This window comes from Sceloporus occidentalis, unplaced genomic scaffold (genome assembly GCF_023333645.1).
Source record: "Sceloporus occidentalis isolate IW3139 unplaced genomic scaffold, rSceOcc1.0.p SCAF_1, whole genome shotgun sequence".
In the NCBI taxonomy this organism is placed as follows: Eukaryota; Metazoa; Chordata; class Lepidosauria; order Squamata; family Phrynosomatidae; genus Sceloporus; species Sceloporus occidentalis.
In genome coordinates, this window is record NW_028316981.1 from 207,655,969 (window position 1) to 207,673,240 (window position 17,272).

At 43.4% G+C, this 17,272-nt stretch overlaps 1 protein-coding gene across 6 annotated transcripts; it reads left to right on the forward strand.

Moving 5' to 3' along the window:
* The first annotated feature begins 273 nt into the window (after positions 1 to 273).
* On the forward strand, positions 274 to 15,528 carry TMEM271 (transmembrane protein 271). Of its 6 annotated transcripts, XM_089488683.1 has the most exons (3): positions 274 to 2,291; positions 2,652 to 2,736; positions 15,254 to 15,528. In XM_089488683.1, the coding sequence occupies exon 1, from the start codon at positions 307 to 309 to the stop codon at positions 1,486 to 1,488; it is 1,182 nt and encodes a 393-aa protein (XP_089344809.1). In that variant the 5' UTR covers positions 274 to 306; the 3' UTR covers positions 1,489 to 2,291; positions 2,652 to 2,736; positions 15,254 to 15,528. The 6 variants fall into 6 exon arrangements, with proteins under 6 accessions (XP_089344809.1, XP_089344807.1, XP_089344810.1 ...); XM_089488681.1 differs by having other exon boundaries at positions 274 to 2,736; XM_089488684.1 differs by having other exon boundaries at positions 274 to 2,736; positions 15,257 to 15,528.
* The last annotated feature ends 1,744 nt before the right edge of the window (positions 15,529 to 17,272 follow it).

The window sequence follows — 17,272 nt, forward strand, 5'->3', positions numbered from 1 at the left end:
GGAAGAGAGGCGGCGGCGGCAGGAGTCGCAGCGTCGCGGTTGCCGGCGGAGGGTCCTCGGGGGCCGGCCTTTCCCTGCCTCCGGCTGCCCTCCCTCCCTCCCTCCCTCTCGGCCGAGTCCCGGAGGATGCCTTCGCAGGCGCCCTGCTGCCGCTGCGGCCCCGAGGCCCCCGCCGGGGCGGAGGAGGACACGGGAGGATGAGGAGGAGGGCCGGCGGCGGAGGCGGCGGCGGCGGAGGCGGGCGGCGGAGGCGAGGCGGGCGGCGGGGGGCGAGGAGGGCTGGGCCGGGGGTCTCGGGGCCGGAGGATGAAGTGGGGCTCCCGGGGGGCCTGCGCCGCGCTCTCCAGCTGCCTCCTGCTCGCCTGCGCCCTCAGCGCCGCCGCCGTGGGCCTCAAGTGCTTCTCGCTGGGCTCGGAGCTCAAGGGGGAGCCCTTCCGACTCGGATCGGCCGCCGGCGCCTTCTACTCGGGGCTGCTCCTGGCCGCCGGCCTCGCCTTGCTGGGCTCCGCGCTCTTCTGCTGCCGGCAGCGGGGCGAGGAAGGGGCGGCCCCGGGGGACCCCCAGCATCCTCCTCCTCCTCCTCAAGGCAACGAGGTGGCCGCCGTCCCGGTGAGCGGGGATGGCCCCCTTCCAGTGGCTCCGGTGGCTCCGAAAGCGGCGTCCCCGGGCGGCCGACAAAACTTCCTTCTGCTGGGGGTGCTGGTCTTTATGCTGGGGGTGCTGAGCGCCTTCGCCGGGGCGGTCATCGACGGGGACACGGTCTCCTTGGTGGAGAAGAAGTACTCCCACTACTGCCTCCTGCCTCAAAGCGGAGCGGGAGGAGGGTCTCCATCTTCATCCTCCTCCTCCTCCTCTTCTCTCCCTTCTGGCCCCCGAGGAAGGCCTTCTCATGCTGCTGCTTCTTCTTCCGACGGCTCCTTCTCCTCCTCCTCCTCCTCCAGTGTCGCCCTCCGCTGCCAGAAGCTCCGCGACTACCAGCGGGGCTTGGTCCTCTCCACCATCTTCAACGCCTTGGAGTGCCTCCTGGGGCTGCTCAACCTCCTCCTGGTCAAGAACTACAAGGCCGCCCAGCAAAGGGGTCTCCGGAGGCGGAGGAGGAGGAGGAGGAGAGGAGAAGCAGCCCCGCAGCAGCATCGCAGGAGGAGGCGGCGGCAGCGGAGGAGGGACCCCGGCGGAGCTGGGCCATCGCAGACCCTTCCAAGGCCCAGCCAAGGCTCACTCTTCTCCTCCGGCGAGGACCTGGACCTCTCCCCCGCTTCCTTCCCCTTCCAGGCCGTCTCCTACATCAACGTCGGGGTCTTCCACCTCTTCGACGAGGCCGGCGTGGAGGTCCACTGCGGGGGCCACCCGTCCCTGGAGCTGCCCGGCTATTCCCCTCGGGACCCGGAGCTGGAGGCCTCCTACCCCTACTGCTACCCTCTGCCCAACGAGCAGCCCCCGGCCTACGAGGAGATCTACCCCCGGGAGCCCTGTGCCAACCGACTCTAGTTGGGCACGGCGCCATGAGGAAGACCCACCTTGGCACTCCAAGGGAAGGCCCAAAGAGGGAGATGAGGAGCATGGGGACAACCAAGGATCCACTGGGTGCCCTCCTGACTGGCATCCCTGAGGTTGAGGAGGTGGCTGCCAGGGAGAGGACAGAGGTGGGCAGATGCCCTTCTCCTCTGGTTGGCAAGTTGAACCTTGGCGCCTCCGAACTACACTTGATCTTAAGGCTGACGAGCCAGAAGGAGAAACAATTCCTTTGGATCCCTCCTTCCCCTCCATTTCAGGCACACTTTCCCCTCTTCTCCTTCCTTGGAGAAGCCTTGAACAGAGTTTGAGAAAGTTGACCAATGTGCTCTGCAACCTGTTGGCTTTTCCTTCTTTCCTTACTTTCTTCCTCCAATATGATCTTGTCAAGATTTCTTTTTCTTTCCCTCCCCTCAAATGTCACAGAGCTAAAGCTTTGGGTTCCCTCTAGTAGGGTTCCTCCTAAGGTTCTAGTAGGGTTCCTCATAGGGATGGATGCTTTTGAGGAAGCTTTTGGGTTTCGCCTTCCTGGAGGCCTGATGGAATATTTTTTTCATCCTCTCCTTGCCCATGTTGGTCGGTCGAAGGGTAAACATTTATCCCATTTGGCTTGGATTTCTGTTTTTGGGTTTCAATGAAGCGGTCTATTTCCCCCCCCCCCCCCCCAACCTTTGGACCGCCATCCTTCAAATGAATCTTCATGATATCCTCAGCTTTAAGAGGGCAAAAAGGTATCAGCCAGATCTGAAAAGCAGCAGCAGCAACAGAAAAAGAAAGATGTAAGGGTTTTCTTCTTCTCCCTGAAACCAATAGATTTCGAACCGCCAAGACTGAAGCTCTTACGTTTATGGGATTGCAGAGAGATATTATGTGGAAAGTCTTGTAAGATGCACACAGTAAACCTGCACTTTCAAAAGGAGGGGAGGGTTGGGAAAAATTTTTGTACACTAATGTGCCTGCTTCTTTCTTTCTTTCTTTCTTTCTTTCTTTTTGTTAATGATGATTTTCTTACTGTAAAAGCTTTTTTCCGGAAAGTCTCTAGTGAAAACGTTTTAACTTCCCTAAAAAATAGAAACGCTCTCTGGAACGGATAAGAGAAAGTCCAAGTGTCTCATGTACATTCCTTTTTTGTAAAACAGGTGTTTTTAAAGGCAAAGCAGGGCTTCGGTTGATTTTCATTTGGTTTCGAAATCCTATTTTGTACCAGTACAGCCAGTTATTCTTGTAAGTACCTTCATTTTTAGTGTGACAGATTTAATCTGAGAAGCTTGAATATTAAGTTTTTTAATTTAAATACAAATGCATATCTATCTATCTATCTATATATATATATACACACAACACACACATATAAATATATTATATATGCTTTAAAAAGCCTTAAATGATGGTCACAGTTTGTTAAAATTGTATTTTAAATCCCTTCCGAGTCCATAGGAAACATGCTCAATGTCCTCCCAAACCAAGAAAACTCAACAGGGTGAGATTAAAATTAGTAACGCTGAACAAAAAAAAATAACTCACGAAGGTTGGAGCGGTTGATCTTTTGCTTCTATATAGTTTCACCATTTCGTCAAAGAAATGCTGTATTTGTGACCAAAATGCATTTGTTGGGAATAGTAACGCTGGGGTATGAGCAAGCACTGGGGAAAGTAGTGTGGGTGTTTTCTGGCTGCTCTTTCCCTGATCTGAGTAAGAGCTAAGTAATTCCTAAGTTAAGTCATACTGTCTCTTTGCTCCATTGGGGGATAGGGAAGACAGTCAGCATGCATTCCCTATCTATTGGATATATCCCATATCCATAATGGATATATCCATTATACGGATATATATCCATGGATTCAAGCCTCCGCGGTTTGAAAATATTTTTTAAAAAGGTATAAATTCCAAAAAGCAAAGCTTCGTTTTGCCACTTTAATAAGGTACACCATTTTAAATATATGTATAGACGCACATATATGCACATATCTGCACATATAGACACACATTAATACAGTTGTCCCTCCATATTCGCTAGGGTTAGGGGAACAAGACCCCCGTGAATATGGGAAAACCGCAAATAACAAAAACACTGTTTTTAACTAAGAGGACACCTCTCTAGGAATCTCTAGGTCCTCCAGTGCAACTCTGTGGTCAATGTCCAACATACACTGACCATAGAATGGCACTGGAGTAGCTACAAATGGTCTTTCAGTGCAACTTTTAGTTAAAGTTGACCACAAGAGTTGCACTGGAGGACCTAGACAGTCCTAGAGAGAACATATTAATGAAGTCCGTGAACAATCAAATCCGCAAATATGGAGGGATGACTGTATATTGGATTCAATGGGACTTGAGCATCCATGAATTTTGTTATAACCAAACCCTAGCAGGGCCCACTTTACTGTATGTTTCTTTGCAAGGCCAAAAGCAGATTTGGGAGCGGTTTTCCTTGATGAAATAATAATAATAATAATAATAATAATAATAATAATAATAATAATAATAATAATTTACATTCTGCTTTTTCCCAGGGGAATCAAGGCAGGTTACAATGATAAGAATAAAACATCGGGGAAAATAAGAATTACAGTTAAAAAGGAACAACCCCCTCTATCCCAACCCTCCCCTTGAAGCAAAAGAGTAAAGCACGCCATACCATTGATCTGATCCAATTCAAGGCCTTCTGTACTTAAAGTAAATAAAAGAAGCATTGGGAGATTCAGTATTAGATCTCCTGTATCCAATGTGCTTTAGGTTTAAGTCGGTGGGAGAATAGGTCTGAAAGCACAGGGAAGAGAAATCACTTTGGAATAGTGGCATAAAAAGGTAACGCTTAATTTAGAATCACATGAAAGGAGGAACGAGAGACGTTTCAGTCCGTATTATTCGCCCATTATTCCTGCAAATGTCTTGAACTGTGTTTTCTTTTTAAACCTGACCCCTTCGTTACGCTCCTTGGAGCAGGGATATGTCTTTCGCTTATACTCCTTTGTAAAATACCACACTATATAAATAATTATGAATAAGAATTCATCTGGGAGACTGTCATGGAAGGCAAGTGTCTTTGACAGAAGGGACAGTATTAAAGGAAAACAGTCTTGGTCCTTTTTTCAGCTGTGTACAGAAAAATTGTTATTTTTTAATTCAGAAGCCGAACGATGCAAATGTTTAGCCGTAGTTTAGAATAACGACAACCAGAAGAGGTCGACCCAACGCCGGCGAAAGCCTCTGCACACTACTTTGTTGTTTGAAGTTGTTTTTGACTTGCACAATTTGTATATCCTAAAACTGCAAACATGCCTTAGAACGTTTAAAAGCAGATTTAAAACTATTGTCTTTCAAAACTTACTGGAACCTTTAACCTTCAGAGCCACTCTTCCAGTTTGCTAAGTAGCTTTAAATGTTGAGAAGCCTAGGCCTACTATTCTTATTAAAGAGTAACATTCTCTCCTTTGCAGAGAGCAAGCACAATGCTTATGTAGTGCACCAGACCTAGTTTAATTCAGAACACATTTACTTTCTTCTTTCTCTCTCCTTCTCTAAAATGGCTACAAATTCTCTGTCTTTGGGGATCCTGCACACCATTCCTTTGGCCTACAAGGAATGCCTCCAGGATTGAGATGAGGGGGAGTTGTGGAATAGGACGGCTTGTACCTTTGCACATCTTCCATCTGCTTCACTAGGGCCTGTTACAGACTGCCCAAATAAAGCTGCTTGGGGTCTCTTTGGAGGTATGCTATTTAAATGATGCATGGGTCCTAAGAGTCCGAAGGTCGCACCAAAACCACACTCCATTCCTAAGCACTGGAGTGCAGCTTTGGTGCAGCTTCCGGATTCTTGGGATGCATGCATCATTTAAACAGCATACCTCCAAAGAGACCAGAAGCAGCTTTATTTGGGCAATCTGTAACAGGCCAATGGCTGCAAAAATAATCCAGTTGGACATGACATTTACTGTCTTGTCTCAATGCTATGGCATTCTGGGAACTGTAGGTTATTGTGGCACCAGGCCTCTCTGCCAGAAGGCTAAATGTCTCACAAAACTATGGTCCCCAGAATGCCAGAGCCCTGAAACGTGGCAGTTAAAGTGGTGTGAAACTGGATTATTTCTGCAGCGCGAATGCAGCCTCAGGCTTTCAGAAGAGAGGTCCCTTGTGAATTATGTCTGTTACCTACAGCGCTTATCCAAAGGAGGTATATAAGGCCAGCTGTTTTCTAGAGTACATTGGTGCCTACATGAAGTTTTGAAATACTTATTTAATTATCTGAATAAAACTACCTGACTACTTTTAAAAGTTTATCCCATATCCTTCTTCCTCAGTACAAGCAAACGGGGCACAGTCAAGAAGCTACGGCATTCATGTTGGCCTTCTTCAATAGAATGAGATGCAGGTCTAGACAAACAGCTCATTGTCTGGGTAAAACTGTTCCTGGATTGGACTGCGTTGCCTTGTAGGTGGCAAGTTAAATGCTGCCTCGATCTTTTTAAAAACCCTCTGCATATTTCAAACTAAACATTTAGTCTGGCTTTTACCCCAATGTGCTAATTATATACAGAGAAAGGTTACTCCAGCTTTCTGTTTTCCTTAGCCAACCCATTTTCTAAATGGCAATTCCATTTGTCAAATGACAGCTTGACCTCGGTAATCAAAACTCCCTTGTCAGCACAATAGCTAAAGCCAAACCAGAACTGGCAAAATGGGAATCCAGTAGCATTTTGCTAAAAAATACTATTACCAGAATGACTCTGTAGGCGCAGTGGGAAGACTTTTGTATTTATTTATTTACCTTTGGGAAACATTGAGTTGTGTAATCCCACAGCTGAAGCCAGAAAAGGTACAGACCAAGAAGAGTCTGCATCACAATAAGATGTTTGTCTAGACCTGGAATTCCTAATTTTCCATTGCCAGGTGTTGTTGGATTGAAATTCCCAGGATCCTCGACCGTTGGCCATGTTGGCTTGGTCTTGTGAGAGTGGAAGTCCAACAACATCTGGTGACCCAAGTGGGAACCCAGACCAAGAAAAAACAGGGAGTGCTTGAAATGCAATACATTTCCTACATGAGGGAAGGAGAAGCAGGAAAACAGTAACTGCATTATGCTCTTTCTTGCAACAAAATGCTATACATATTGGAAGTTTATCATGTGTGAACTGGCTTTTTGAGAGCCACCATGGTGTTGTGCTTTGTGGTGACTGGAGCTCTTAGTCAACCAAGGTTCGAATCCTCAGTCTTGGAAACCCAATAGGTGGCCTTGGGTGAGTCACACTCTCTGAAAAGACAGCAAACCCCCTCTGAGCAAACCTTGCCAAGAAAACCCCATGATTTTAGGATTGCCAGAGTTGGAAACAACTTGACGGCACACAACAAAAACAAGCTGGCCTTTTAGTTCCAGCTCACTTACCTTGTCTTCAGCAAATTAAGGAACGAGACAGGTATAGTGATTTCTGTTGTTGACAAATGTCTCTTTAAAAATAGTCTCTCAAGCATAGGTTTTTGTGGGTTTGTCGGGCTATGTGGCCATGTTCTGGAAGAGTTTATCCCTGACATTTCGCCAGCATCTGTGGCTGGTATCTTCTGAAGATATATACCCCACTCTCCTCCATGCCAGCATTCTCTGAAGATGCTGGTGAAATGTCAGGAATGAACTCTTCTAGAACATGGCCACATAGCCCGAAAAACCCACAAAAAACTATGGATGCCAGCCATGAAAGCCTTTGACTTCACAGTCTCTCATACCTTTTTACTAGCACCAGTCCTATTAACATTACTGACTGGGGTATTTCTCTGTGTGTGTTTATTTTAGGAAAGACCCCAAACAGGAGGCCTTGTTCTCACATAAAGCACAGGAGAAGGTGGTATCACTGGATTATACCAGTTTGGATTGAATATGTGACTGAGAGTCACCTAAATATATTTCTTCTCTGTATTCAGAAAATGAGCGTGTCAAGAGGAGAGCTTGGCTACAGCCTTCCACTTTGACATCTAGGACTTGCTTTGCTTTTTAAGGTGCAGGGTTGTTTGTTGACTTGTGTAGAGTCCCCTGAGCCAGCATTTGCAAGCTGAAATGCTCCAATTGAGGCAAAAGTCTGTTATCTTACTTGGGGTTTTGAGAACAAGGCTTAAATTTCACAGCAAAGTGCATAGAAAGGATGAGCCCTAGGGACACACCAAACTGGTTAAGAAAATTGCACCCCGGTTTTCTAAAGTTCTAAAGAAATATAGGGCATCTTTTTTAGGGCCTCAGAAGGAATGTCCTTGATCAAATTACTTTGAAGTGTTCATTTTAAGCCTCTAGCTTGGGCCCTTGAAGAGCTTGTAGAGAATCCACAAAACCCCCTTAGGCCAGAAACAATAAAAGGCTTCCAGAAAGGTTTGGAAAGTTATGATAGAAGGATTTTTGCCCACGGCATACACACTCATTTCCTTGGTCCTAATGTTACCTCTGCTTAGATAGGATTTAAAGGGGTGTACTTGACCAAAGATGTCAAAACTATAAATCGTGTCTGACCCAGGGATGTGAAAGGGAGAGGGTACGCAGTATGAGAATCAGTGCCAAATCCTTACCTCTTTACCTCCCTGGAAACACACATGTGTGAGCATGTGCATGCACACACACACAGGCACTGTTGTGTGCCTATAACCTTGGATTCTTTTTCCATCTAAAGCTTTATTTAACACCAGCATTACCATATTCTGTCACTTGCGTAATGAACAGAGAATAATTGAGTTTCGGGTGGCACACTACCCAGCATACTTGGGGTGGAAATCATGTGGCCCTGCAGATGTTGTTGGCCAGCAACTCCCATCAGCCTTAGCAAGCAGAAACAGCGGTGTGGAATGCTGGGAGTTTCAATCCAACAAAACTATAGGAAGGCTGCGCAATTCCCATCCTTGGGAGTATTCTAACTGACTTCGCGGGCTCTTATTTGGCTGTTAGATGTTCTGTTCCTGGTGTCAATGAGGTATATCCAGAAGGAAAGAAACAAAGGAGGTGGCTGTCACTAACTAGATGCCATTTGTGTAAAAGGGAGGGATGGCCTTGCTTAAACACAGGTGCGGCTGATACTTCTCCTCTGCAGTAACTTATTTGCAGCATGTGTTAGGTTTTTAAACAGGATCTTGAAAGGGACAGTGAAAACAGTAAATAAGCTATAAGTTCATCACGAATCTCACTCCAGTCTTCTGTAGTTGGGTAAATCTTAATTAGAATAAGGATAGGCAACTTGTGGGGTGGACATTATTTAGGTTAAAAAGAAATGGCTCGGTGGAGGTTTAATCCATTGGGAAACTCTATGAAGTTCATAGGGTCACCCTAAATCGGCAGGTGTCTTGGAGGCCCACCCACACACACACCTCAGTCATGTTCCTATGTGCTTAGGACACTAAGCTTTTAATGTATTTGTCTAGCCTGACTCTTGCCGTGTCTATATTGATCTGTAATGCTAGGAGCCAAAAAAAGATCTCTAAGCTGGTGGTTGTTACCAAGAATCATTTTGTCTCCCTTCTAGGGGTTTCTCCCACCTGGCCCTGCTGTTTTCCTTAGATCAGTAGGGCCAACGTTGTTTTATTATAGACTTCCATTATTTATGCCCCAGCAAGCCCCTGTAGGAGGAAAACCAAAGCTCAGCAGAAGAACATGGTGCCGAGGTCAACACTTGCCAACAACCCTTAACAGAGTATGTGGCGCAAAGACCCCTTTCTTGTCTTAAACCATAGTAAGCTGCACCTACACTCAGGAATCAATAGTACTGGGCAGGGCTGACACATTCCCTACCTGACACAAAACAATAAATGTTTCCCCCCCCCTCCCCATCAAGGTGCATAATACCCAAAGCCAAGTTTTATTGGCACATGAGGCAGAAAATCCCATAAGCATCTCTCTCAGCCCTTGGCAATAAACATGCAATAATGGCCAAGTAAATATCTAACCATCTGATGCCCTTTTAAGACCCCTGCAACTTCTTGCTTGAGGTTGTTGGCTTTCTATGACCAGTCGTGGGGTCAGCTCTGATACTTGACAAGGGAATAAATTGACTGGATCTCATACGAGGTGCTTTCCCACATGGCCTGCTAAGACCTTTGAGTCATAAGACAGTAAAAATGAGATTTGCCAAGCTTTTGTTAGACATGTCATTCACTGCAGGAGGTCACAGGTTCCACAGGATTGTTTTATTGCAATTTTATCTGGGTGGAAAATGCTTACGGATTCAGAAGAGTTTGCTGTAAACAAGCTGAAGAATCCCTGCCCTAGAAGATCTTGTTTATTCTCTGTCTCTCATGATTTTGGGACATATCATGATTCCACCAGAGGCTTAGTTATTTTGGGATTGTCACTTTCTGTTGCGGGCGAAGATCTATTTCAGCCTTAAAAATGTGACAGCCTTCTGGAAATGGGGGTTCCCCCTACAATTTTTTGTTGTTGTTGTTGTTGTTAAGGGGCAAAAGGATTTATACCTTTTAAATTTGTAGAGCATGATGCTGCCATAGGGAGAAGGAGCCTTCCAGGATCTCACTGAGAGCAACTGCACCCAATTCAACCAACCACAGTTTGAAAATATTCACACACATTTCCCCCCAAAAAAGCAAGCCTTGCTTTTGCTGTTTCATTTAAGGGACACCATTTTTCTATGGCACTGTATATAATGGGACCTGAGCATCCATGGTTTTTGGTACCTATGAGGGTCCTGGAACAAAATCCCAGCAGATGCCAAGGGCCCACTGTACTCAGTTAAAAAGTATACACTGACAGAAACAGAAACAATGGCCCCATGCAGACAGGCCAAAATAAAGCTGCTTTGGAGGTATGCTATTTAAATGATGCATTCATTCTAAGAGTCCGGAAGCCATGCCAAAGCCATGATCCAGTCCTAAGAACTGGAGCGCAGCTTTGGCACAGCTTCTGGCCTCTTAGGACACATGCATCATTTAAACAGCATACCTCCAAAGTGACCCGAAGCAGCTTTATTTTGGCAGTCTGTATGGAACTATAAAGACATAATCTGTAGCATGTGTCCTGAGTTTACATGCAGGCCCAGAAAACTGAGCCATTTGCTGTACAGAGGCAAGACGTCTATGTGAATGCTTTAAAACTGCCAAACTCAAGCTTTTTCTTTAAAAAATGAATGTCATGGGCATAATTCAACAAGTATTAGTAACAATCAAGGCCCACTGAAACAATTCTAATGATACTTTTGACATAAAGTAGATTTTGCAATTCTGATGTAGTAGTAGGGGAAGTTTTAGGCACAGACTTTAATAGATAAAATAGCCATATATAATGAAAGCGAGCCTGTTTCAAGTTTTAAAGTTTATTTTAATGCATATTATGTCTAATTAACAATGTGTAAACCGCTCTGATAGCCTTTTGGCTGAAGAGCGGGGTATAAATAAATAAATATTATTATTAATATTATTATTATATTGATACTTTAAGTAGGAATGACTACTTTGGGGATTAAATTAGATTACTTTAAAACTCCAGTTGTTCCAAAGATCAGTGCTCAGGGAAAACAATGGGACATCGAAGAATGCTACCTATTACTCTCAAGTATTAAAAGTTAGTTTTAACAGTGACGTTATCAGAGATTGTTACCATTCATTGCACTTTCTTCTCTTGCTACCATTTGTTTGGATGTTTTAATTTTTCATTTTAGGAATCACTATTAAATCCAGGACTTCTTTCTCTCTCTCTCTCTCTCTCTCTCTTGGGGTGTTAACATGTACCGAAGGTGCTTATTTTTAGTAATGGGGAGATGATAGAGAAATAGTCCAGTCCTGCTCCTACCAAAGTCATCTGAACCATGTTATTTTAGTTCACTTGTAAAGAGAGAGAGAGAGAGAATGGCAGCTGTATATAGTTATTAATCATCAAATGTAAAAGCCTAACAATGGAAATGTATATGTAAACAGCTATTACTGGTATATGTCTGGCAACGGCTGACTTTAATGAATGCATCTGTTGGAGCACATTGAGATGTGCATGACTATCTGGGGTGGTTCTGTGCATCAAAGTAAGTGGTTTCTCAGGTGTAGCATGTTTGGTTCAAAAACGGGGGGAAAAGAACTTCGGTAACTTAAAGTGCAACAAATTTATTGTGATGTGAAATATCATAAGCAGGAGCTTACTTCCTTAGATGCATGCAGGTAATGGTGAAGACGATGGATATAATTTGTTATAGTGGTTACTTGGCCAGAAATTGGTGAATGACAACTTTTTACATATGAATATTAACAATCTCCAAAAAAAATTTATGACTATATAAAAATTGAAAAACGCACTGGCAGATGCTGATGGTCATTTAAATATGCTTGCCAGCATTCATTTTTATCTCTCTGCTGTGTAGGGATATCTGAAAGTATAGACAGATTGTGATATCCTTGAATGGTGTATGGGATTGTCATCAGCATTCACATGTAAATGTTCCTTTTTGCCAAATTTTGGACTCAAGTGGGTATACTTGTGGATCCAGTTGCAGAGGAGATACTGTCATACAGGATATGGTTTGAAATGAATGAAGAAATACCATAGTTGTGTCAATCAAGTGGCAGCAGTCATTTCCCTACTTAAGTAGGGAATAAGCTCTGCTGAACAGACTGTGACTTATTTCTGACTAGATGTGTAGGACTGTGTTGTCAGTCATTCCATGGTGACAAGCAGGCAAGATGTAGATAGGCCTAGACGCCCCCAAGCTTTCCAAGGGTTAGTTCTAAATTTGCATGCATAACCCAATCAGCTTTTCATTTCATGCATCAGATACAGGAGGCTCTAGCTAATGAAAGTTCACGCCAAAACAAAGCCTGTATCCACACTGTAGAATTAATGCAATTTGACACTTCTTTAACTGCCATAGCACAATACTAAAGAATTGTGGGGCTTGTAGTTTTGTAAGACATTTAGCCTTCTTTATCAGAGAGCTTTGGTGCCACAACAAACCAGAAATCTCAGGAATCGATAGGATGAAGCCATGACAGTTAAAGCAGTGTCAAACTGCATTACTTCTGCAGTGTGGCAGCAGCCAAAGTTCATGCCAAAACAACAGGTACCACATCATATGCAAGCGCACCTAACAATTTTAGAAATAAAACCAAGGCAGGCAAATTAGTTGATCAAACCATTTACTCTGTTTTTCAGGCCCACCAGTGTTTCAGGTGATTAAGGTTTATTGTGTGGCAAATTTATTTAATCATTTCTCAAGCAGAAATGTATGAGTACAAAGAAGGGGAAGCTTCCCAAATATCATGAAAGGATCAGTCATATTCAACAGCTTCTGAAAATCACCACTGTTTATTAAGCAAGAATGTCAGGGTCTGCGTATGTAAAAAAGCTTTCTGTAACTGATCTGAAAATAGGCTAGCAGTGAATTCTGCTGGAGGAGGTAGGATAAAAATAAAATATGGTGACAAACAAATGATTCAAACCCACATGTTTCCTTGGGTTGAAAATCACAGTGCAATCCTATTCATTTTTGCTGAGAAGCAAACCCCACTGAGTTCAGCGTGAATGAATTTCAGGTAGGTGTGCACAGAACTGCAACCTTACAATGGGTGCACTTCTAGATGAGTGTGCCGAGGATTGCAACCTTAATGCGCTTTTCATGGTTGATTCACAAGATAGTGTTGACTAAGTAGTGGCTTTTGCAATTTGTGTGTTACCGTTGCAGAGTTTGCGACATCAATGTAATGGCAAAGAATTCTATCAGTGGATGGGTCACTCCCCAGCTTTGTTAGTGGCATGAAAAGATCTTTAAAACTGAATCTTTATAGGTCTCTAGCCAATCTGGTGAAATTTTAAAATTTAAACTTTTAAGAGATTGCTCTTAACTATAATTATCAAGCTTTTACCCAATAAAAGAAATCTAGTTGACTGACCCATGGATTTGCATGGGTAAAGAAACAATTGTTCTGAAGGGTAAAATAATTCAGCTTTAGCTGATGGATATGTGCCCTTGGGCAAGTCGCATGCTCTCGGCCTCAGGGGACGAGAATGGCCTCCTCTGAGCAAATCTTGCCAAGAAAACCCCATGATAGTTTTGTCTGAGGATCACCATAAGTCAGAAACAATTTGAAGGCACACAATGTTTGCCTGGAGCCAGGTTGGTGTAGTGGTTTGAGTGCTGGGCTATGACTTGATCCAAATCTCCACTTGCCACTGGGTGATCCTGGGCAAGTCACACTCTCTCAGTGTCAGAGAATGGCACTGAAGAAACTTGCCAAGAAAACCCTGTGATAGCTTCACCTTAGGATCTTCATAAGTCAAAAAACTTGAAGGCACACAACAACAGCATGTTTGTCATGGCATGGTAGGCATCATCTTGGAAAAGTCAGTCTTCCAGTATGTGTGTGAACAGCAAGGTTCTGGGTGGATAGTGGAGAATGGTTTAAGATGGTGCCTGCTTTCCTCATTACTTGTGAGTATATGCATTGTATTTTTCATTAGCTTGGAAATTGTGTCTTTTGGATTACCACTCGCCAAATACCCTAACCAGTATAGCAACTGCTGATGCTGGCTGAGAAACCCTGAGAGTTGTGGTTCAAAAATAACTTTTCCAAACCCTTTGTAACTTTTGTGCTTGGTTAACTGGTAACAACTTTCTATCCATCTAAAAAGGTTAGTTGGTGAAATGTTGTAGCCGGTGAAAAATGTTACATTAGTCATTCTGCAGCCATCTGCATAAAGTTGCATGTGACATAGATACACATCTTTTCTGTACTCAGGGCTGTCTGTATTCTGTGAGGGGTTTTTACTGATGTGCAGGAAAGCCACACAGACCTTTGCCAAAGCACCCACCATCCTGAAGATTCAGAGCTTTCAGTGTTACCTTTCCCCATGATTGCTATGATAGAGCTTCTATCATAGCAAGTATATCAAACATAAGATTGGAATAATGGTAGTGATCATGGTAGGAGGTGTATTCTGGTCTTTGAGAGCACTCAACCCAACCTCCAACTAGGCTTGCCAGAATTTAAACTGGAGAAGGCTCCTGTACCTTTAATGATGTTGTAGAAGAAGGAATTGCAGCAGGCGTGACTTGTTACTTGGTTGTATGACACCTGCTGAAATTCGTCCTTTCACCCATTCAATATCTCCAATTTCCAGTCTAGCAACCCTATCTTTAACCATCTTACCAAATTTTACTTACCACAAGTGATTGGGATTGGTATCTTTCTAATAAATAAAAAATGAAAATCAAATTGTCCATTTGCTAACCAGAGTCTCTGGCCTGCTCATCTTCTACCCATGTTTTAAACTGTGCAATGCCTGATGAAAATCTCTAAAACTAGGATGAGTCCTACTAGCATATTGTGTATGTCGGTGGGGGGGAGATTTAGTGCCCTGTTCTCTTCATTGTTTCTCCCCAGTGCCCAGCAGATGCAGAATAAATTATGTAACATAAGGAGATACAGATAGTTTGCTGAATCAGCATGATTTGCACCATTTGCAGAAATCTGCTTACCTTGGTAGAGTTCTTGAGTTTTTGGTATGCACTGCTTCATCTTTCAGACTCAAGCAAGAGAAAAGGCATTGTTCAGTGCACATATTCATATTGCAGTTAGGACAGTATAGAGCACGGAAAAGTTACTTTTTGGACTACAGCTTCCTTCTTGAATCCCACAATCAGTGTAACCACATATACAGCCAAATGGTAACTTTTGCATGCTCTTGGGCATCGCTTGCCACAGTTGTTCCAAACTTTGTCTGCCCTTAGTCCATCTAAATTTGACATGATAGTAAAACAAGACCTTTCTATTTGATTTAGCAGCCTGATCACTGACCATCTTTAGAGACGCTGAAAGGAAGTGGCGAAACAATAGAGAACAGACGATCTGCTGCCTTCTGTGTAAGCCAAAGTACTTTTAGCAGGACCAGCCACTGAAACCAACAAGAAGTAAGATGTGAAAAGTTATAACATTTCTGAAGAATGCCCTCAGCCTGTTAGTAGCTCGGATTTCCACACACTTCAATATCTGTGACCTAACCCATTTCATTTCTTGTGTTGCCTTTTGGATTTTAAAACTGTATAACCCCCCCCCCCCCTTAAAAAAAATAAGCACATGGGGTTGCTAAACAAAATATACTGAATGACTAAAGTTATTATGCTTAAGTTGTATTATACTGTAGGACTTTTCTGAGTCTCCAAAAAGCACTTTAATGACTGTAAGAGACGTCAGCTGCAGGGATCGAAAGAGCCATCTGGGGCAGTTCCTTGTGTACAAAGAAGGATTTGGAGGCCATGTCTCCAAACCACAACCCCCTTCTTCCCCCCTTTGCTATTGAATCAGTTGTTTGCAGAACTTGGGAGATTGCCTGGGATAACCTCTGATGAGGTGAAAAGATACAATCAAAATTTGAAATCAGGGGGCAAATTGTGAGTAGGATGGGAATGTTTAGACTATGTGCCTCTGGCTCTTTGGATCTCAGCTGCAGGGATGATTTCCTTTCAAAAGAAAACAATGGGATAAAGAGAATCTTTCTGTATTTGAACTGAACACTCATGTGCGTTTGTATGTATATCTGTGCGCGTAGATATACATATGTGTAAGTACGCACACATTTATATATGAGCTGGATAAGCATTTTGCCATTTCATTGGGAGATGGAGCTTCAAAAATGTCTTTCACCAATAATTGTAATTTTAGAATCAATAAAACGTTTTAAAGCATAGCATTATCCTATAAAACAGCTCGGTGCTCTTCATTATGTCTTTTTCCTCCTAAATTTGGAAAGTGTGGGTAATTGTGTTATTTTAGGGACTATAAAACTGAGTTCTCTTCTGCACTGCAAACTGTGTTGTGATGGCTTAATTTCAGCGTTGACTCTAAATGGAAACCTTCCCTAAGATTGTAAAATCCTGCTGTTAATTTAAAAATAAATGAAGTTGCCTAAATAAACTGAGAAGTATTAGGAACAATTGTCAAGATATATTGAGACATTCCTTTCAGGAACAGAAAGCTTGCAATGCATTTGCACTGCTCATCCATGCAGTTGGTGACACAGTTGGCAATCCAAATATTTCAGGGAAACTTCACAAGCAGTAATGACCACCCTTTCTTTCAAAATCTGGGATTTGCAGGTTGACTCTCCAAGCAGAGATTATGTTTATATTTATGTGGCAAAGTATGTTTGAGCGTTGGACTGTGACTCTGGAGATCAGGGTTTGATTCCCTCACACAGCCATGGAAACCAACTGGGTGACCTTGCGCATGCAAGTCACACAGTCTTAGCCTCAGAAAACCCCGTGATAGGTTTGACTTAAGGTACCCATAAGTTGGAAATGACTTGAAGGCACACTACAACAACATGGGCCCTTATCACACGTGAAACTGGAACTCCAATCCAGAGCCAATCCGAAGTGAAGGGGAAGCTGAGTCAACTCGAATCCAAGGCAATTCACGTGATGAATTATCACACGTGAAGAACAAAATTGTGGTCATTCCTGAGTCAAAGCGGAGCGAGTGCACATTAAATTACCACACTAGTACATACCATGTGGTTTCACCAATGCAAATTGGGACCCTTGTGCATGTTCAGTGGGGCTCTGAATGCATTGTGAACCTTTTCACGTCTGGGGGGAAGAAGGGGGCCACTTCCTGGTTCCAGTTTCACGTGAATGGTAGCCTCATATGACTGATAGGGAATGTCACCTATCCCTACAAGCCCTCTGCTTCATCTGAATGTATCACTGGCAAAAATATTATTATTATTATTATTATTATTATTATTATTCAGTGAAAGAAATTTTTATTATTATTATTATTATTATTATTATTATTATTAT